At 54.4% G+C, this 20414-nt stretch overlaps 2 protein-coding genes across 2 annotated transcripts in view; one reads left to right on the top strand and one right to left on the bottom strand.

Annotated features, from left to right (window-relative positions):
* The window catches only part of KCTD19 (potassium channel tetramerization domain containing 19), a 30294-nt gene extending 19587 nt beyond the window's left edge, over positions 1-10707 (top strand). Inside the window, exons 6-16 of the mRNA XM_045814948.2 lie at positions 1669-1879; positions 3058-3218; positions 4517-4620; positions 5108-5250; positions 5451-5534; positions 5801-5915; positions 6313-6940; positions 8196-8387; positions 8568-8722; positions 9053-9154; positions 10076-10707. Of these exons, the coding sequence (XP_045670904.1) occupies positions 1669-1879; positions 3058-3218; positions 4517-4620; positions 5108-5250; positions 5451-5534; positions 5801-5915; positions 6313-6940; positions 8196-8387; positions 8568-8722; positions 9053-9154; positions 10076-10189 (2009 nt within the window). The 3' untranslated portion in view covers positions 10190-10707. The remainder of the gene's footprint in view (positions 1-1668; positions 1880-3057; positions 3219-4516; positions 4621-5107; positions 5251-5450; positions 5535-5800; positions 5916-6312; positions 6941-8195; positions 8388-8567; positions 8723-9052; positions 9155-10075) is intronic.
* PLEKHG4 (pleckstrin homology and RhoGEF domain containing G4) lies at positions 10682-19377 on the bottom strand. The gene is made up of 21 exons (XM_045814947.2): positions 18686-19377; positions 18438-18533; positions 18242-18365; positions 18059-18152; positions 17898-17972; positions 17703-17819; positions 17447-17545; positions 17207-17355; positions 16910-17048; positions 16699-16815; positions 14909-15091; positions 14131-14651; positions 13809-14055; positions 13053-13142; positions 12748-12969; positions 12488-12658; positions 12230-12407; positions 11696-11812; positions 11316-11552; positions 11115-11230; positions 10682-10950 (listed from the first exon to the last, which is right to left on the bottom strand). Exons 1-21 carry the CDS (start codon positions 19179-19181, stop codon positions 10945-10947), a joined length of 3594 nt encoding a protein of 1197 aa, XP_045670903.2. The 5' UTR covers positions 19182-19377; the 3' UTR covers positions 10682-10944.
* Between the last annotated feature and the right edge of the window lie 1037 nt (positions 19378-20414).

Below are 20414 nucleotides of genomic sequence, written 5' to 3'. Positions count from 1 at the left end.
GCTGTAGGTAGCTCGGCCCAGCCTGGGTGGGGAAACCAGGCCTGAATGTCCTAGAGAGGGAGGCTGGGCCCAAGGGCAAGCTTCACAGAGGTACAGTGGCTCTGCCCTGCTGGTGGAAGTGGTGAGCACCTGGGAACTTGCAGCACCTGGCAGCCACTGCCATCCTTCCCCTTCCAGGCATAGCTGGAGGGCATGGGAGACTCTCAGGCAGATTCTCCCTTAGTGCTTCAGTTCTCTCACCACCCCCAAATTCCCTTGTTTCCCTACTTCACAACCTCCGGCTGCTGTGCCTGTCTGCCTGCTTCTGATACTTCCTGACCCAGGTCCAATCCAGGCCTTCATGCTCGCAGTCCTACTTCATTCTAGTTTCCTCCTCACGTGTTTTATTTGCCTTTCATCATCCCCTTTCCCAAATCCTGTACATGTATGGAAGCTACTGTGCACGTGGCAGGGCACTAGCTACCCCAGCGTGGCCTCAGCTGGCATGCTGAGATTGTAGAGAACTGTCATGCACATGTGGAGTTTGGCCTGTGCATCACCAGACATTTACCCATGGGAATCAGGTCTTTCCCTGTGTTTAGACCCAGCTCTCCCAGCCTCATCCCCAGGCAAAATGGGAGTTCAGTCCTATCTGCAACAAGTGGCATCCTGCAGAAGGTCTCAGGAGCCTGTTCCTGGATCTTACAATCCCTTAAGAAAGGGTGAGTTCAAATCCCTCCTTCAAGGGCTTCTGTTTCTCAGACAACATGGGTCCTTGAGAGATGAGGACGGCAGTGCCTATTCCACAAGAACCATGTGAAGTTGGAAGGAAAGCATGTTTGCAGTCAGGCTCTGTAAACCATGCAGCAGCCCTCAAATACAAAGCTGGTTTTTGCCTTTTAGAAAGCACATAACTAAGGGAAACAGCTCTAGTAGCCTTGGAGATGGGCAAAGTTGCCCTCAAACCCCAGCTCTGCCCCACGCAGCTTTGCAGTCTGGGGCAAGGTTCTTAATTAGCCTCTCAGGATAGTTTCCTCATCTGTGATATAAGGATGGCATGACCCCTCCTATAGAGTCGCTCAGAGGATTGGAAATGATCCATGAAAATCACCCAGCAGCTTGCCTGCTGGCCCATTGTTGCCACTGGGATAGGATCCTGTAGATTGTGCATTGTGCCCACTACAGTAGAACAAGGTCCTGCCCACGAGCCAGCAACCCAGATACCGAATCTGAAAGTAACACCACATAGTTTGTCTCTGGGGGAAATTCTGCCTGGAGCGACAGGGGCTATGAATCTGAGACGCCTGTGATGCACATCAGGTTCTGTGTTATGGTTGCCGATCCTTCCCCACAGATGATTAGAGCAGAGCTTGGAACTAAGGGAGATTCCGGAAGAATCTGAGGCCAGACGGCTGGTCTACTGAAATTTCTGAAATTCCCATGTTAATGATACAGCAAATTAATCCCCCCCAGCCCTACCTCCTAACAAATAACTTTGACCTCTAAACCTAACTATTAGAAAAATTATACTGATTTTGAGAGGATTCAGATTTGGCTGTGCAAGGAAATAAGCTCCCTCTAAGCTTCCTTGGTACTAATTCAAGGCAGCAGTAGGAAGCGAGACCCAAAGCTTCTAATAGAGTTATGACCATGAGGGGTCTAGGAGTCACCCCATTCTCACCGGCACAGGTGGCTGTTCCCGGACCTCTTGTCCTCCCCCAAGCCCTGGGAAGGGGGTCCGTGCAGCAGGCCTGGAGTCTGTGAAGCCGTTGTACATGATGGCCCTGGGTCTGCTTGTCAAGTACCCAGACTCCGCACTGGGACAGCTCCGCATCGAGAGCACGCTGGACGGCAGTAGACTGTACATCACAGGGAACGGGGTCCTCTTTCAGCATGTCAAGTAAGGCCCTCCTCAGAGAGCAGCTTGGTTCCACTCAGGCTGGTCTTTGCCTTTCCTCAGGAACCAACCTGGGGCCCTGTCCATGAGCCAAAGGGAAGTTGCGTCCTTGGGGGCAAACCCATCATTTTAGCTAGACCCACCACCACCACAAAACTCGGCCTTAGAGGAGAGGACTAATGCCAAGTACAAAGGTTCCCAAGGTTCAAAGGCTTCAGACAGCTTCATACTTCTGTTTTCTGCAATCCATTGCTGTTTTTAGCCCTGTTCTAGGTCTGAGATGACCAGGCCACAGTCACAACCCTCAGGATGCTAGATAATTCCCCTGCCATGCAGACCTTTCTACAAAGGTCCTCCCCCCATCCCACAACCCTTGGGAGGCTTGCTGGACACACAGAAAGGCCAGAACTGGGGGTGAGCTCCAGAAGCCAAGCAAGGCAGTCTTTACAAAGGAGGTTAAAACTGGCCTTTGTCTTGGGGGATGAACTCTTGAATGTCTCCATTAGTGCAGGAGCATGGATTCTAATCCTGTTTTATAGAAAAGTCAACTGATGTTCAGAGTGGAGCAACTCTCTTAGGGTCACAAAATATATTGGTACCAAAACTAAACATAGAAGTGGGTTTTCCTGAGCCCCTAGGAAGAAAGTCAACCAACCCTGGGGGTTTTGGGCCTTTGCGGCCCACACCATCCATCTCTCCCAGAGATGTCCCATCCCTGATGTCACAGAGGGCAAAGCTAAGTGCCTTTGGAGGCAGGGGGTTGATGTTCAGACCCCCAGCCTCTTTCCTAGACACACAGGGTATTAGTAATCTCCCAAGACCATGGCAGGCTGCCATGTCGTGGCTGAGGTGTCATGGGCAGATGATTATGGGGGCAGGATGGGAGTGGCTGGGCCCAGCCTGGCTTCTAGAACCTTAGGCAGAGCCTAGAAGCTTACAGTTAGTTGATGTAGAGGACTTTGCTGAAGTAGGTCAAACTCAGCTCCAACATGATGAGCCTGTGTGTCCAAGTTCAGTCCCCACGAGACATCACCAGATTTCTGGTTAAAGCAGGAAATGATGTAGTGGCCACGAGGTTTGAGCCAGTGGAAGGGGCAAGGCATTCTAGATGTGAAAAGTTGGCAAGCTAGACTCCCTTGGGGTGCAGTGCTGAGGTTCTAACAGGCCTTTCCTCTGGGCAGGAACTGGCTGGGGACTTGTCGGCTGCCCCTGACTGAGACTATTTCCGAGGTATACGAGCTCTGTGCCTTCCTGGACAAGAGGGACATCACCTATGAGCCAATGAAAGTGGCCCTGAAGACTCATCTGGAGCCAAGGACTCTGGCACCCATGGATGTGCTCAGTAAATGAGAATGCTTCTTTATTTGAATTTAGCATCAGAGGAGGGCTTGGGTATTGTAAAGGAAAGTCAAGGCTGGCCAGGGCCAGGCACTGTAGATGGAAGAGGAGAGGAAAGCCAACATTAGTAGGTTTTCCTAGAGGGAAACTTTCATGTTAAGGTACCCCTCCTCACCTCAAGCCCATGAGTAGCCTCAAGTAGTACAGACTGGCAGTACAGACTGACCTCAGTATGGGGCCACATGGATCTCCAAGGGTATGACTGCTCTGGCTCTGAGAGCTGACATGCTGTGTCCATTTGATCCCCATAGCCATCCAGGGAAGAACAATCTCTGGGTCCATTTAACAGATGAAGCAGAGGCTCAGGGAGGTAACTTGCTCAGATTACACAATGAGATAGTGATCGAGCTCGAGTTTGAATCTGAGTCCAAAACTAATGTTTTCACCGGCTGCTCTATAACCTTTTATTAACAAAAAGTTTTTAGATCAAGTTTCCACTGTATTCTGTCATTCAGCAATAGTCAGCATTTATTGAGCACCTACCATATATCAGGAAAGAAGTAGACACTAAGAGTAAAACGGACCCAGTCCTTATCTTAATGGAGTTCACAATCTAATGATATACCTCTTAGTTCTTGATTATATAACTTAGTTATATACCCTTTACTCATTACAAAGCTCATTAGAAACTGGTTCCCGAAAATCAGAACAAAGCCTAAGTCCAGTCTCCCCCAGGAAAAGGATCATGGGTTCATCATCTCAAAATGAAGCCCCATTCTCCAAACAGGCCTAGAGGCTTGGTCTCTATAGCAGTGACAGTGATTTGACAAGAGCTGGCAGGGTGACATTTGCCAAACCATAAGCACAAAACATACAGAGGGACTCCTTACCACATGAAGAGCTGGAGTTATACAGCCAGGACACACCCAGCCAGAAGCCATTGGCAGTTGGCAATGTCGGCGGACAGGAACATCAGCTTTTTTGAGAGAGGTGGGTCAGGGGAAGAGCGTCAGTACCCCTGGGGTTGAGATTTTAGAGGGATCACCCTTCCCACCCCCAGAGTCACCAGCTGACCCTCCAAGTTGCCATTCCAAACCCACCTCACCACCCAGGAAACTGTATGGTGAGCAGCAGGGAAGGCCTGAGAGAAGGCTGGTTTCAGGGATTCCTGCTGCTTCTCAGAGGAGGCAACACATCATGACTGATGAAGATATTGAGTCTTAACATGCATTACTAACCTAAAATGTCCCACCTAATTTCCTTCTGGTCATGTGATACGTTCCTTCTCACCGGTTTCCTTAGATGAGGAGTGGACAGCAGAAATCACCGTGTATTCCCCCCAACAGATCATCAAAGTTTACGTCGGAAGCCACTGGTATGCAACCACCCTGCAGACCTTGCTGAAGGTACGCTGGCCCCAGGCTGCCCTCCTTTCCTTTCGGCTTCTGTGGCTGAGCGGCTTTAGAACCTTGTCACTGGACCCTCACACAGCCCCTAGCCCCTGCTGAGAATGAGACCTTCCCCCTCCTCCATGACCCAAAGTGCTCTTATTGTATGAGCAGCATGCTAAGAAGGCCCTCAAGAGTTTGGGTCGGGAGGAGACCAGTCTGAGGGGTCTGGACCAAGCAAGACACAGGTGAGGGTTACGAATGCCTTGAGAGGGTAGTCTAGTCTAGAAGCCAGCAAAACTTGAAGCAGGGATGTTCTTGTCCCTGGATGCTCTGCTCCCCACTATCGCTCCCTGTGGCTAACAAGACAGGGAGATGGAAATCCCAAAGCCTCTGTTGTAGAACAGTTGAGAAAATGAAATAAGAGAAGACTGACCTGCCCCTTACTAAAGACCCAGCCCTTTAACTAACAGACTAACAGAGTCTGGTGTACAATTCCTTGCAGTATCCAGAACTTCTGTGCAACCCTCAAAGAGTGTACTGGATCACTTACGGGCAGACCCTGCTGATCCACGGGGATGGCCAAATGTTCCGACACATTCTCAACTTCCTGAGACTTGGAAAACTGTTTTTACCATCTGAATTTAAGTAAGTGATAAATGGAAGGAAATCATGTGATGAAACCCCTCTCTTCTGCAACGAAAAATATTGAGTTCATAGCCTTCAGGGAGGAGGTTATATTATTTCCAATATGTGAACTGCTGTTCAAGGCAGCGGCTCCAAAGGCTATGCCTCCACCCACACTCCCACCGCAGCTGCCCAGCCTTACAATGTCTTGTCATCTGCAGGGAATGGCCCCTATTCTGCCAGGAGGTAGAGGAATACCACATCCCATCCCTCTCAGAAGCTCTTGCCCAATGTGAGGCATACAAGTAAGGAAACTTTGCTCCAGACACCATGTTCTGGAGTTTGGACCTTTATAGCCCTCTTGAGAATCCTGTCCTCAGTCCCACCTCCCTGTTCTCCTTGGGGCAAAGGGGGTGGAACAGGGCCAGGACTGGCTAATGACCTAAGTGAAACCTTTTAAGAGCCCTTCTCCACCACTGTTTAGAGTTAATTAGTCAAAGGGCAGACCTGACCAACTGGTCGATGAACTAGTAGAAGCTTCTGCTCACTGACTCCCTCTTGGAGTGTGCAGGTCATGGACCCAGGAGAAAGAAACTGAAAATGAAGAAGCTTTTCCCATCAGGAGGCTGCATGTGGTGACGGAAGGGCCAGGGTCACTGGTGCAGTTCAGTAGAGACGCCAAAGAAGTAAGCCCTAGCCTTCTTTGGTTTGTTTTGTCCTGAGAGTGCTACCACAGGGTCAGGGGTAGGCTCTTACTGAGGGGCATGGCAGCATTAGAGCAGGGCCTATGTGGATTCCTAGCATGGTAACTATGTCCAAGCACTGAAGAAAGCATAGGGAAGTGTTGGCCACTTGTGGCCTAGATGCTGATAGTATGTCCCTTTGGAATATGAGAGGCCCCTGGGCTGGCACCACCCCCACTCAGGCTGAGCAAAGCTCAAATGGCTGACCTGTGTGGAGGAGACGATTGATTTGGGTGAGCAAGTGAGGTCTTGGAGGCCCAGATTATTATTCTCAGGTAAAGCTTCAGTGTTTCCACTGAATGTTGCACATTCCCAGAGCTGCTGTGTCCTCCTTCCCCAGACCACAGCCTGCATGCCTGTAGACTTCCAAGACTGCAATGACAGGACCCCATGGAACAAGGCCAAGGGGACCCTGGCCAGATCCAGCCAGATGGAGGAGTCTGAGCAGTACTCCCAGACCATCCAGGTGTCTCTGTGCCGAGGTGCCAAGAGGGCGGGCAATCCCAGCACATACTCCCACTGTCCTGGCCTATGTGCCAACCCCAGATACTGGGGGGCCCACCCTGAGAGTCCTCCCAAGAAGAAATGCACCACAGTCAACCTCACACAGAAACCTGAAACCAAAGACCCTCCTGTCACCCCCATGCAAAAACTCATCTCCCTGGTGAGGGAATGGGACATGGTCAATTGCAAACAGTGGGAATTCCAGCCACTGCCAGTCCCCCGGAGCAGCTCCATGGAGGAGGCTACCCTGCAGCTCCCTTCGGGAAGTGAGGCTCCTTCCCAGCCCAGCACCTCAGCTTCCTGGAAAGGCCATTCCATAGGCTCAGAGAAGGACCTGGGCCCACAGGCAGGGGCTGGAGCTGGAGCCAAAGACAAGTGGCCAGAGCCAACCTTTAAGCCGTACTTCCCTGTGAAAAGAGCTGTCACGCTGAAGGACTGGGGCAAGCAGAAGCCAAGAGAGAAAGGTGAGTCCTGTCCCATCCTTGACCTAAGTCTTATTTAACAACAGAGAGGGCAAACCTTGGCCAAGACCACAGAGTGAATTAGTGACAAAGGGGGACCAGAACTCTCTATTCACTGATGCCAGTTCTGCCAAGCAGCAGACAGAGGTGACCAGCACACTGGCATGGCTTGTGGACCTGAGAATCTGCATGAAGCATATGGGAAGAGGGTGTTAATATATTAAGTAATAGGGGCATAAAGAAGGCTGGGGGCTAAGGAGTGAGCAGGCGAAGGAAGGAGAAGTCTTGTGGAGACACAGGTCTTTGGTCTAGCTCTGGAGGCCAGGTTTCATGTGGGGAAGTGATGGGAAATAGGGCTGAAGACATAATTAATCAGGACAGGTCTTGTGGGCCAAGTTCAGGACCTGGTACTTTGTTCTGATCCTATGGGGTGTGGGAAGCCACTGAAGAATTTTAAACAAAGGAGCAAGCAGTCGGGTTTGTATTCAGAGAGCTTGCTCCAGGAGTAGAGGAAAAGCAGTAGCAGAAGCAGGAGTGTTAGAAGCGTAAGGTCATTCTAGATCAAACAAGCTAGGCAGTTGGGGTAGGAAGTAGAGAAGGATGCAGCAAGAGAGAGGCCAGGTTTCTGGCTTGTGTGACTGCAGGAGGGTGGGTGATTACTGAGGTGGAATGGACAGGAGAAGAAGCTGAAGAGAGGCGTGTTACAGGGGGGGGGGGGGCGGCAGTGTGGAGACAACCCAGGGGAGTATGCTGAGAACTGACATGTTGGGCTGTTTCCTCTGCTCCCTCAAAGTCTTTCTACAGTATTCTGTTGCTTTTCCTTTTAAAGGCTTGGGCCCTCCTTGGAGGGGCCTTCTTGGGTCCTGCGTGTGAGCCCTGAGTTGGTCTGTCAAACATACTCTTCAGAGTGGACATGTATCAAAAACACACCCAAAAAGCTCCTCTCATTTTAGTTTTCCAACAATTTCCAGTCCCCCAGCTGGGGTATTATCAACTCTAGTTAATACCAGCCTTAGTTCAAGAGGAATTTGGAGAGTTCCTTGGAGTTCTGAAATGTAGGATTGGGCTTATAATGCTTCTAGGACAATTAAGAGAGGAGAGCCAGGACAGGCCCCTGTCAGCAGAGGGTGCCACTTCTGAGAAACTGGAGGCAGAAGCTGCTAGAAGGTTGGGGTGACTGTGCTGGTCTGTCACCAGAGGCCCCCTCCCTGCTCCAGAGTGGCTTAAGGAGGACCCCCACCCCATGTTGTTTTCACAGAAAGCCCTGGCCCTGAGCAGCCTCTGCCTGAGGCCAGTGAGGTGGATAATGCAGGGGTCATCCTCAAAGTGGCCCATCCCCCTGTGGTGGGCAGCGATGGCTCCTGCATGTTCTTTGAGGACAGCATCATCTACACCACACAGATGGACAACCTCAGGCATACACCGACTACAGCCAGCCCCCAGCCCAGAGGTGAGACTCTGAAGCCATACCTGGCCCCCTGCTTCCTTGTGGAGATGCCTGAGCCCCTACCCAGGGTACTTCAGGAAAACAGTCTCCCTCAGGGAGCCCTACACTTCTCCCCTTCCTCCAGGCTGGCTCTAAGGCCTTAGCCACAGGCAGGTGTGGCCACATCCACTCTCTCCTCCACAGAGGTGACTTTCCTGAGTTTCTCTCTATCCTGGGAAGAGATGTTTTATGCACAAAAATGTCACCGCTTCCTGACTGACATCATCCTGGATTCCATCAGGCAAAAGGACCCCAAAGCCATGACAGCCAAGGTGGTCTCCCTGACCAACCGGCTGTGGGTATGTTTGCCAGGCCCCAGACCTTGTTTCTTTTCTACCTGTCTGTCCCCCTATCCCCACAATAAGTGGTGCCAGGCAAAGGGAAACAAGTCAAGGGAAACAGGCCAGGGGCACAAGGGTGGCAAGAAGAGCATGGACAGGAAGACAGGGCACTGTCATCTGAACCAAGCCTTAACCAAAAGGTAGTTGGGCGTGACAGTGGCCCCTGATCCCTGTAGCTCCTGCAGACCAAGGGAAGCCCCTGTTCTGCATCCCACTCTGAAAGGCAGGGAGCAAATGTGTGTCAGGCAGCTGCTTCCAGCCCTGCCTGACTAGGGGCTCTCCTGGCAGACCCTGCACATCAGCCCCAAGCAGTTTGTGGTGGATTTGCTGGCCATCACCGGCTTCAAGGATGACCGACACACCCAGGAACGCCTGTACAGCTGGGTGGAGGTGAGGGCCACCTGTACCCCACTGGGAATGCTGACCCTGTGGACACCTCAAATGGACACTGTCTTGCTGCATGAGGGCCACGCAGCACTGCCCAGAAGGCAAGGCAGGCAGCTAACCTCTGGTCCCTGGTCCCAAGGAGGGAGAAACAATGGCTGAAATTAACAGTCCAGAGTCATCAAAAAGCAGTATTCGGGCCACTGGTTTTTGTAGTTTTCCTGCAATGGTTACCAATTTTGGTAACCACCCCTGGCCATGCTTGGGAAGCACATCACATGAGCCCAAGTTTTTGGGGTGCTGAAACCAAAGAAACTATTAGGACTCAGACCTTTTCGATGGGTGATACCAATTTCACCTGCTTCGTTCTATCATCACTTTAGCATATTCCTTTCATATATAAGCTGCTTTAAAGCATTCTTTACCAAAAAAATGTTCAATAAGGTCAAACGAATGACCCATTTTTTTTTTGTTTTTTGATTCCTTAAAATAATTTTAGGGTTTTAAGTTTTTAACATTGTAGGTGAAAAAGATTTAGCTAATTTCTCCTTAATCTGGTATTTCTGTAGTCAAGTACATTATTATACTTTTCACCCTAAACACACTGGTTCCCAGTTACTATTAGGCCTCTGGCTGGTCTGCCGATTGGAAAGGTGAGGTCAGCATCTACAGCTAGAAAATGGAAAACCAGTGGCCCGAAACATACATTTTTGACCCTCTGGTCATTGTGGTAGCCGCTCCTAGCTACAGCCTTGTGAGAGGCCTTTGGGCAGAACTGAGCCCGAGAGCATCAAAAGTCCCCAACAACAGGCCTTGCCCTACCCCTGCCCCCACCCCCAGATAGGAGCATCCCCCCCCCCAATACCCACAGACCTAGGGTAGGCAACCAGCCAGGAAGTAAGGGATAAGACGAGCCTTTCCTTCTAGCTCACACTGCCTTTCGCCAGGAAATATGGTCGCTGCATGGACCTGCTCATCCAGAGGGGCCTGTCTAGGTCTGTCTCTTACTCTATCCTGGGAAAGTACTTACAAGAGGGCTAGGGTGACCAGAAATGCTGCCCTCACATACCCCCACCTGCCAAGGTTCATTTTAAGAATGTGTGTCCCCATCTGAGGGTGTGTCAGTCTATTTTTATTATAAATAAAGAGTAATTTATGAGTCAAGGGCCTGGACTCTCTTTGAGACACCAAAGACCTAACAACCAGTGAAATGATTTTAGATAACAGCTCTAATTGAAAGCTATTCAAAAGGTGTTGAGTCAATATAACCAAACTGACCCAGGAAAGAAGCTGGGCTTGAGCAACCAGGGCAGTCAAGAGTTAAGGGTACAATAGGCGTGGGCTTGCCCCTAAGTTTAAGAAGGTTGGCTTTGAGAACAGGGGTTGGGAAACAACTGCTGGGAACCCACCTATGTTCCTCCTGAGGGTGGAAGCAGCCCAGTCACTGCCCAGAGCCACTTGGTGCTCCACCAGCCTAGAGCATGGAAACATCTGCTCTAACCTAATCCTAACCTGTAACTGGGAGGGGAACTACAGAGAGAATAGATGAAGGGGACATGGGGCCAGAAGCTCAGGATCAGGGTAGTCATTCAGGCTTTGCAGCCAGGCTCCATAGGAGAGGTCCCTGCCAGTCTGCCAGTGGGCACGGACATCAGAAAGAGTAGTCAATAGGGCAGTACATGTGGGCTGGAGGTGGCCCAGGCGGCAGCCACACTCTGGTCACAGCAGATCCTGAGAGAGGTGATGTTTCTTGGAGCAAAAGCTGCTGGATCCACTGCCTGCCTTCTAGCCCGGGCTCAGACCTGTGGTTGACAAGCTAGGCATGACTACCTGTTTCCTCAACTCAGGGTCCAGGTGGGATCTCTGGGGTATGGCCCCTGGCCCACCCACCCCCATTTCCACCTAAAGGAAAGGTAGCCATAGGCCTGGGCTGGGGCTGGTAGATACAGGACAAAATGGTACTCACACAGGACAGGTCCTCAAGACCTCTGCCAAGGGCCTGCCCTGACACATAGCTGCTGTCAGACCCACTGGATCCACTGGCTGATGGGCACTGGGATGAGACCTCTGAGTCCTCGGGAGCTAGGGAGGAGGAAGGTAAGCGGTCAGCAGGAAAGGGCCAGACCCTAACTGATACCATCCTGCCTCTGGCTAAGCCCAGACCTACTCAAAGACAGCTGACTGCCCAGCTCCACTTCAGCCTCCAGTGCTGCTTCCTCTGGGAAGCTGGGAGAATACAGGGGCCAGCGGAGTCCCAGAAGAGCCGGGTCTCTGTACAGGTGCAGGTTGAGGGACCCCAGTACAGAACAAGAGGCAGGGTCTCCAGGAAGGGAACTCAAGGCCCCCAGGTAGGGGCTGTCACAGTCAAACGGGGCCACAGCAATAGAGGCCCGAGAACGAACTTCTGCGTAAGAGAGAGAGTCAGGTTTGGACAGGCCAGAACCTACCTGGGCCAAGGTCCTGAAGGGAGCACAGGCAAGGGCTGACAAAGGTCCACGTTGCCTCCCGTGCAGCTTTCCTCCCCCACACCCCCAGCCTGCCTGCTACCTCGGCACTTTAGGACGTAGTTGACGGTGCGGTCATTGATGGCTTCCTCGTTGGGGGCGATGTCCCGGAAGGCCTTGTTCCCCACACCCATGGACACCATCTCAGCCATGCGCACCTCTGGGTGGAGAGTGGGCATAGGTGGGGCCTCTCTGGACATCAGCCTTGCCCTTGGGCCTCTGTCTACCCACTCCCTTGAGTAATTCCTTTCTGTATATGCATAGCCAGCAGATTAGCTGTCCTGTGCACAGAGCCTTCCTTGGTGCCATGCTCTCCTCCCAACAATCCTGGGGACAGGTGTCATAATTGCCCTTTTCAAGATAAGGCCTCTGATACTCAGCTTAATACTGTGTCCATAATCAGGGACAGTGATAGCAGGACTGCCTGACTTTGAAGCTCTTTCCCCTACACTGGCAGCTGCTGGACCTCCCTGCTCCCAAGCATTTCCAGGTCCCTAGGCCCTGCCTGGGCCCCTGTGAGACACTGTAAGTTGTCCAGAGAGGGGACCTTTTATTGAAATAAGGGGCAGGGACACACCCTTGTTGTGGATGGCCTGCCTCCAGAGCAGACGAGAAATGTCAGCCGTCCAAGCCTGCTTGGTGGCCAAGCTAGCAGCCTGCAGCACAAAGGTGTCCCTGGCCTTGCGACGGCGGAACCAGATCTCAAACCGCAGGTTGCTCTCCCCACAGCACTCAGTGAGGCCCAGGTCTGCCATCTGTGTGGCCAGGAGAGGGGCTTGGTTAGGAACTGGGGGAGAAGGGGGCAGGGAGCACGGGAGGGGTCGGGTGGGACTACCTTGAAGGAACGCTTGTAGGCAAATGTGTCGGTGCCTGTGGGTCCTCGGCGAGGCTTGCTGAAGAGCAGCAGCTCCTCAAAGAGAAAAACACGGCGCAAGGACTTACGGCGTCCACTGCGCACCATGAACTCGTCCTGTCGTACCAGCTGCCCCTGTTCCTTGAGGTTAACCTGCCAAGTTGGAGCCCAGTGAGTGCCCAGCCTCTGCTGCCCCCTCCCTTCACTACTGTAGCTGCCCACCACGGCCTGGCAGGACTCACGTCACAGCCCTGAATGGCGTCCATGGCCAGCAGGTCATTGCCGTGTCGCAGCTGGAAGCGCACAAGGCTCTGGGCGGCCCGCAGGGCACTCAGCTCCTGCACGGCCCCCCCGCAGGCCCGCGCCAGTTCCTGTAGCAGCAGTGCGTACTTGCCCATGCGCTGGATGGGCTTCAGCAGGTAGGAGGCCAAGTCCAGGTGGTCCCCCAGCATTTGCTGCTTGTCCTGCCAGGTGCATGGAAGACCATCAGGCAGCTTCAGAGTACTTCCTCCATCCCCTCCTCCCCTACAGGCTCAGGCTCATCTACCTTGAAGAAGGCGTGACCAAAGCTGGTCATCAGGGCATCGGAGCGAGGTTTATTCTTGCTGTAGAGTGCATACATCCCAAACTGCACCCTCTGTGAGGACACACAGCTCAGTCTGGGTGCAAGGGGGCCAGCTTCCAGAGTCTGGCCCCCATGGGCCAGAGATCCTCAGCTCGAGAGGACCAAAATGCCAACAAACAGCTGCCAGGGAAGCCTCCCCCTGATCCAATCTGCCTGGCTTTGAATGAGGGGTAACCTGGCAAGAGCAGGCACTGTGCAGGGTGCGGCTTGCCCACAGGGCCTTTGCTTCTCCCATTGCTCTGGGAACAACCATTCTGGGACCCCTCACCTCGGACTACCCCGTCTTTTGCTCACTACACTCAGCCGCTTTGACCTGTCTCTTCCTTTAAACTCGATCTTTCCTCTGGATGGAACACTCTGACTCTAGTCCCTTCCTCTGGCCCCAGCTTAACCATCAGCTCCTCAAAGAGGCCTCTAACTGCCCCACTCCTGCCCCACCACTAATTCACAATCATGGATCTATCCTGATGACTTTCTTCCTGGCCCCAACTATAATCTGGAATTCCGTTTTTCACTTTTACGTCTCTTCTATTAAAATATGAGCATCCAAAGGGGCAGGGACCTTGCTGGTCTTACTCATAGCTGTACCCAGCACAGAGCTGGCACCAAGCATGCACCCAGGAGATCTTTGTTGAGTGTGGCAGAATCAGCTAGGGGCCATGTGGCCTGTGGGCTTACATGGCGCAGGAAGGCATAGGCTACCCGGGATGGGTGCTGGGTACAGGCCTCCAGCTCACGCAGGAAGAAATGACAGTGGAAGTCCCGCAGCTTCTCCAGGTTGCCAAAGAGGTGGGCGCGCTGGCCACGGAGGCCCTGGGGCACATCGGGGCGATCCAGCTCAGGGAAGTAGTTCTCCATGGTGTAGTCAAGAGCACGGACATACTCCCGCTCTGTAGCCACCATCTCTCCCAGCACCAGCTGGAGCCTACCAGACAGGAGGAATCAGGATTCAAGGCCTCTCTCCTGCCACTGCCCTCCCTGCCCTGCCCACTGCCTGCACCTGCTGGGGCTCCTGGGGTCAGAGCTGCTTGGTGGAGGCACGGCAGGGGATGACCCTGGCTGGGCACCCCCTCCAGCCTCTGGTCTGTGGCAGGCAGCCGCAGTGGCCGCATGGTGGCAGTGGTGGGCAGACTCTCTGAGACTCTGCCCCAAATTCTGATCAAGGCTGTATGCCTTCCTCAGGGGAGGGGTGGCAGATGCAGCTGGGACACGGCTGACACACAGGCTAGCCGTGCTGCCCGTCGTGGTCGTGGTCGTGGTCAGTGGTGGCTTCAGTGCGGCCTCTAGCTTCTGGTCCAGGGCCAGCCAGGTGTCTTGGCATCGTGCCCAGGCCAAGCGGCACTCCTGGCGGATGCCTTCAGAACCCAACCCTGTGGCCAGAGCCCACATTTTTCGGAAGTGGGCAGGAGGCAAGTCAGGGTGCTTGGTCCAATGCAGCTGCAGCCGTTGCAACACGACCCCTGGGTGCTCCTGCTCCAGCTCTGCCAACACCCGCTGCCCCTCCTCAGCCCAGGTCAAGGCCTGTAACACCAAAGCCAGAGAGGCAGTGAAGATGGAGCCCACCAAGACCACCGAGCCTTCTCTTCAACCCATTCCCCATCCCCACAGGATGATGACTCAGGCCATACCCCCCAGTGCTTGGATTTTGGGGTCAACCTGAAGACAAGGAGAGAGAACAGGCAGAACGTCCTGAAAGAGCTCAGGCTGTGCTGGGGTTAGGCAGCCACCCCTCCATCCCCATTGACCACCTGCAGCCAAGGTCAGGACACCCCACCTACCTGCTTGAAAAAATGAGATAGCTTCTCAGCATCTGCCAGCCGCCGCCGCCGCTGGGCCAAAGCCCTGGAGAAGTCAGTCAGCTGGGCTTGCAGGGCCAGAAAGCGGGCCCCAGCGGGGCCCAGCTCAGCAGCCTCCCAGCCAGCCAGTGGCTGTAGAAACTTCTCCCCTCGCCTGACCTGCTCCTGGAGACAGAGACTGGGCTCAGCAGGTCTGAGCCTGGTGGTCTAGCCCCAGAGCAGTCTTTTCCACAGACATCTCTCCATGTCATTGTCAAGTCTCTCCTGTGACTAAAGACCTTCCCTTGCCCCCCGACTCCCCTCTGTGTCTGTACCCCTCTCTGCAGCCAAACTTCCTGAAGAAGTCGTTATCCTTGGTATCACTGCTTCTTCACCTTGTCAGCCTAATGCAACCTCAGTGCCACCTCCATCCCCAGCACTTCTCAGGCCTCATCTGACCATCACTCAGCAGCCTCCAGTCCTCTGTCTGCCAGCTCCCCAACCCTTCTGCACTCACCTGATTCTCCTCATCCTTCTCTGGTGGTTCCTCCTCCTGTTCCCCATCCCTCACCTGGGCCATTAAACACTGGTGCTCTTGAACACAGTCCACACTCTCTCCCCTCGATCTTGTGTGACCAACACATCCACATCTACCAAGTGACCCTCGACACCCAGGTCTCGCCTCTGAGTTCCAGGCCAATCCCCATGGGTCTCGTTCCCTCATGGTCGTCTCCAAAGTACACCCAAGACTGGATTGATGAATCCCCTTCCCCCAGAAGGTCCTTGTCTCCCAGCCCCTCTCTCAGGGAATGGCACTCATTCACCTCTGCAACCTCCCTCTCCTTCTTACTATGTATCCACCATCAAATCCCAGCAATTTCTAAAATCAACCCCTCTGCCACCATCTGGCCAGGGAAAGTATCATTCCTGCTGGGCCACTGCAATTGCCTCTGTGGACTCTACACATCCATCCTTCAAATCACTGTCTACCCAGAAACTAGGATAATCTTCCTAGAATGTGGATCTGATCATGTGACTTTCCTCCTTAGATCTTACACTGCTATAGGACCCAGTAATATGACCACTACTTTTCCAGCCTCATTTTACCTCATCTCACTCCATTCTCCCTCCCTTTTTGGCACTGCATTTCAACCTCACTGTCCTGCTTATGGTTCCTCAGGCAACCCATGCTCCCTCCTGCCACAGAACCTTTGCACATGCTGTTTGCTCCCTCAGCCTGGAATGTCTCTCTCTTTTTTTTAAAAGATTTTATTTTTATTTATTTATTCGACAGAGATAGAGACAGCCAGCGAGAGAGGGAACACAAGCAGGGGGAGTGGGAGAGGAAGAAGCAGGCTCATAGCGGAGGAGCCTGATGTGGGGCTCGATCCCATAACGCCGGGATCACGCCCTGAGCCGAAGGCAGACGCTTAACCGCTGTGCCACCCAGGTGCCCCTCAGCCTGGAATGTCTCTTAACCCCAACCTCTCTTTCTCCTGATTAACCCTGATGTATTCTTCAGCTTTCAGCTCAAAAGTCACTATCTCAAGAAAGCTAGCCCAACACCCCTTCTGGATGAGATCTTTATTATACACTCTAGAACCACCTCAATTACTTCTCTCCAGAGTTTCTGGCTCAGTTTGCAAACACATATATAACTTTGAACCTTTGGTTACAACTGATCTTCTCTGCTGAACTATACATTCCAAGAGAGAAAAGGAAAGATTTGCTTTCACCCATCCTGCATTCCCAGTTCCCAGCAAAGTGACCAATACCAAAGTGACCAAACTCACCTGGGCAACCTGGTCCAACTCCTGAAAAGGACCTTGGGCCTGGAGCAGCATGTCCAGTGAAGGCTCCCTTAGCTCCTCAAGTACTGGCCAGCCCACCTGCTGCAGCCACACTTCAATCTGGAGGGGCACAAGCAGGGAAAGGAATGCTGCTGTGAGGTGGAGGTCATGCTTGAGATCAGAGGGAGGGCCCATCTGGGCAGATAGTTCCCACCTGGTGCAGTCCACCCTCCTGTGCCTCCAGAGTCTGGACCAACTCTAGTGCCTGTACTCGCCGGTTACTCTGGAGGGTCAACTGGTGCAGCAGTCCATCTACATGGCCATAGAGTTCATCAACCTCATCCACTGCTGGCCTAGTACAGGGTACATGGTCTTAGGGCTCTTCGTTGCCTTGCTCCACTCCACCCTGTCCTGGGACCACAATCCTGGCTGGTTCTGAGCCAGCCAGCTGAGTCCCTGGCATAGGATATGGTGAGCTGGAACAAGATCTGGTATCTGAGTTTGCATCTACCTGTAGTCTGGGCTCAAGGTCACCTCTGGGATCTCTTGCTTCAGCCATGCCAGCTCTGAACCCCCCTGGCATTGTAGCCATGCTAGCCGTGGTGAGTCTAGCACGTGCTGCATCAGGACCCGTGCCTGCTGTAACAGCCGACCAACTTCCTGTGATTAAGGGCAACAGGAAGTGGAGGTAAGAACGGGAGAAAAGGAGGGAGACAGGGAGCATTTGGAGAGGTGTCGAGGGAACGCTCACCCCAGACTCCATGGGCTGAGGCACAGCCTTCATGCTCTCGATGGCCCCCTGGAGCAGGGCACAAACCTCCTGGCAGCTCTGCAGTAGGGCTTCCAGACGCTGTGAGCAGGGGCACGCATGACCACAGTAGTACAGTGCTGGTCCCAGGCATCCTGGATCCCAGGCCAGCTTTGCACTGCTCAAGCCAACCCAGAAGAGGCCCCTCTGCTGGCCAGGTTGCCTGCCACCCACCCTATGCCCCACCTATTGCACTGACCATCCGGAAGTCCAGCCAGGCCTGGTGGCAGTAGGGCAGGCCTCCGCCCATTGGAGCTGGCAACCCAGAGATGGAGACGTGGTTCAGCAGGCTCTGATGAGAGGGCAGCTGCTGCAGCTGCCAGGAAAGAAGGTGGTGACCTAGGCCTACTGAGGATATAGCCCATCTCCACCCCTGGCCAAAATGGCTCAGTACCTGCAGCCTGGAAGGCACCTCCTCTGGCATCTTTCCCAGTAGCAGCACCTGGTACACTGACCCTGGGGCTGCTTCCTGCAAGGAATTTGAGTTCAACCATGTCCCCAGCCCTACACAAAAGGAATGACTGAAGGCAGGGGAAGCTACAGTCCTGTACTCACTTGCAGCTGGCTGAGCCCCCAGAAGAGGGAAGAGCTTGGGGAACAAACTCGGGCATCCACCAGCACAGTCAGTCCCATGGCCTGTATTTCAGGCCTAAAGGAGAGGCTTCAGTTCAGTATCTAATTCCTCAACCTTGCCATCTCCCAGCTCAGGCTCCACCCCCCCACACTTCCTCCCCAAACCTGGGGATGCCACGCAGATAGAGCAGGAGGCGGATGAGTTCACGGTCACTGCACTTGGGGTGAAGCCAGGCGGGGCTATGGGCACACAGAATCAGCACTGCCCGGCCTTCTACATCCCGAGTCCCTGTGAGAAGGCAGTGAACACCTGCCCAATCAAGTCACCCCACTCCCACCGCCTCCAGTCTTTCCCAACTACCTGGCAGGGTAGCCATGCCACTGGCCAGCAGCTCCCAGGCAAGGTCTTGGGCCAGGAGATCATCAGCAGGCTTAGGGAGGCCAGAACCACTGGGGTCTTTGGAAGGAAAATGGCTTGGGTCTGCATTGGGCCACCCACCCAGAGACCCCCTCCTCGGACGTGGGCTTCAGCTGGAATAGGGTCTGAGGGCTCCCCACCTTTAGGAGCCCCCACTCCTTCCAAGACTTCCTTGGCCCTGCCTCCCTTACCTGCCTCCAGGAGCTCCGAGGATGTTTCAGATAATGAGCCTCCAAGGTCCACAGGATCAAGGCGGGCTGGCGGCATTAATCCGCTTGGAATGTGGTCCCTTGCCAAGCCTCCCCCTTGACTATCACTCTCGCCCTGTGTGAGGCTGAGGCGGGAGGACATCCGGCACAGGAGGCTCTCCACTCCAGAGGGGGTTGGTTCCTCTAACTGGAGTGAGGAACCTCCTAATGTGCAACCCTGGCCATCCCCCAACCCATCTACAGCCATCTGTCCTGGGGGTGACTGAGGCTCCCTAGGCAGGGGGCTGCCCTGCAGCCCTTCTCCCCGGGCTGTCCCTGCTGTTGGTCTTGGAGGATTGGGGTCCTTAACCTGCATGTGGGGAATAGGTTCCTCTTCATCCCAGGCATCCCTGAAGCTGCACACAGCAAACCTCCAGTCAGTGGCATGTCCCTGGGAGTCCGGAGACTCATTCCCACCCTCTGGTGGCCCTTCCATCATTCCCTCCTTCCTTAAGAGTGGGCCTGCTCAGAGCAAGTGGGAGAGGGGCTGGGCCCTCAGTGTGAGGCTTCTGCTCATCCAAGAAATGGGCTGTGATGGTCGGGGTACGGCTCAGTGGGTGAGACAGGCAGAAGGCACTAGGCCTGAAAGGCCAGGCTTGGTGCCCAGGCAGAGGGAGCACAGACGCAGCAGCAGTTCAGACCTGAAGAGACGGGAGAACAGCAGGGGTCGGTCCCGCCCGACCGCACTCACATGGGCCTCAGCCGGGAGGGCCCCCACGCTGGGACGCACACTCCCCGCCACACTCTGCCGGTCTATACGGATGGGACGCCGCCATTGCGTGGACTGCCTAGGCTGACACCCGCCCAACCGGGCCTTGTCTCGCTACCAAAGTCCGCGCCCCATCCCTCGCCCGCCCGCCGCACTCACGTCCCCGGGACGCGGAACCGCGAAGCCATGCCCTCGAACCTACCGCAGCGCCGTCGACGCCGGCTACAGCGCGCCGCCCGCGTCCACGGGCGCCGCCTCCTGGCCGCGGGGAGGGAACGCAGGGCGGCGGAGGACGTAGCGCCGCGCCGCCCCCTGGGGGCCGGAGGACGGAGTTGCATCCCACCCCCAGGCCCGACGGCAGCAGCCGGGACCCCCAGGAAAGCGCGGAGGAGCCGGCCCTCGCTGAGCCCCCTGCCCGCCGCCGGCCCCTCCCACCCTCGGGGCTAGGCGGCTCGGCTCCACTCCCATCCTCAGGGCCTCCTTACTTTGACTTGGCTTCTCTGTCGGCGGGGAGGGGCAGCCACTGCCAGCCGTTTCACTGTGCCCACTCCCCCGCCTGCCTGAGAGCGCCGGAAGCGGCCCCCTGCTGGGGAAGGCGGTGTAAGTGCCCGAGGGTGAGTGATCTGGCGGGTCGGCCTGGTGGTCGAGGGAAGGGGCTTGCGGCGCAGGGGGGGGGGGGTGTAGTGAGGCTTCTGCTCTTGAACCCTAACCCTCCTCAAAATGGGGAGCACTCACTCCTCGCGGGAGAAGAAAAGTGTGGGCCCAGGGTCCCAGGTCCCTAGAAAGAGAAACTGTCTAAGCCCAAACCAGCTGCTTGCGGCTGCTAAGAACCAGTAGGGGTATATTCATGGAGTGTAGGAGGAAGGGGACCCTCCCTTGCAGTCCTCAATCTTCCTTACAGGCCCAGGCACAAACAGACAGGTTGTTGGACTACATGCCCGGGTGAGGGACTGCTGTCTGGGC

This window comes from Ursus americanus, chromosome 21, assembly GCF_024610735.1.
Source record: "Ursus americanus isolate L20-20 chromosome 21, mUrsAme1.1.p, whole genome shotgun sequence".
Classification (NCBI taxonomy): Eukaryota; Metazoa; Chordata; class Mammalia; order Carnivora; family Ursidae; genus Ursus; species Ursus americanus.
This window is presented reverse-complemented; position numbering and strand designations above follow the sequence as displayed.

Coding starts and splice junctions, on each gene's coding strand:
- PLEKHG4 (XM_045814947.2), bottom strand. CDS start 19,181: ATGATGGAAGGGCCACCAGAGGGTGGGAATGAGTCTCCGGACTCCCAG. Junction 18,366..18,437: donor TGGCATGGCTACCCTGCCAG/GTAGTTGGGAAA, acceptor GCCTTCTCACAG/GGACTCGGGATGTAGAAGGC. Junction 11,553..11,695: donor CTACGTCCTAAAGTGCCGAG/GTAGCAGGCAGG, acceptor TCTCTTACGCAG/AAGTTCGTTCTCGGGCCTCT.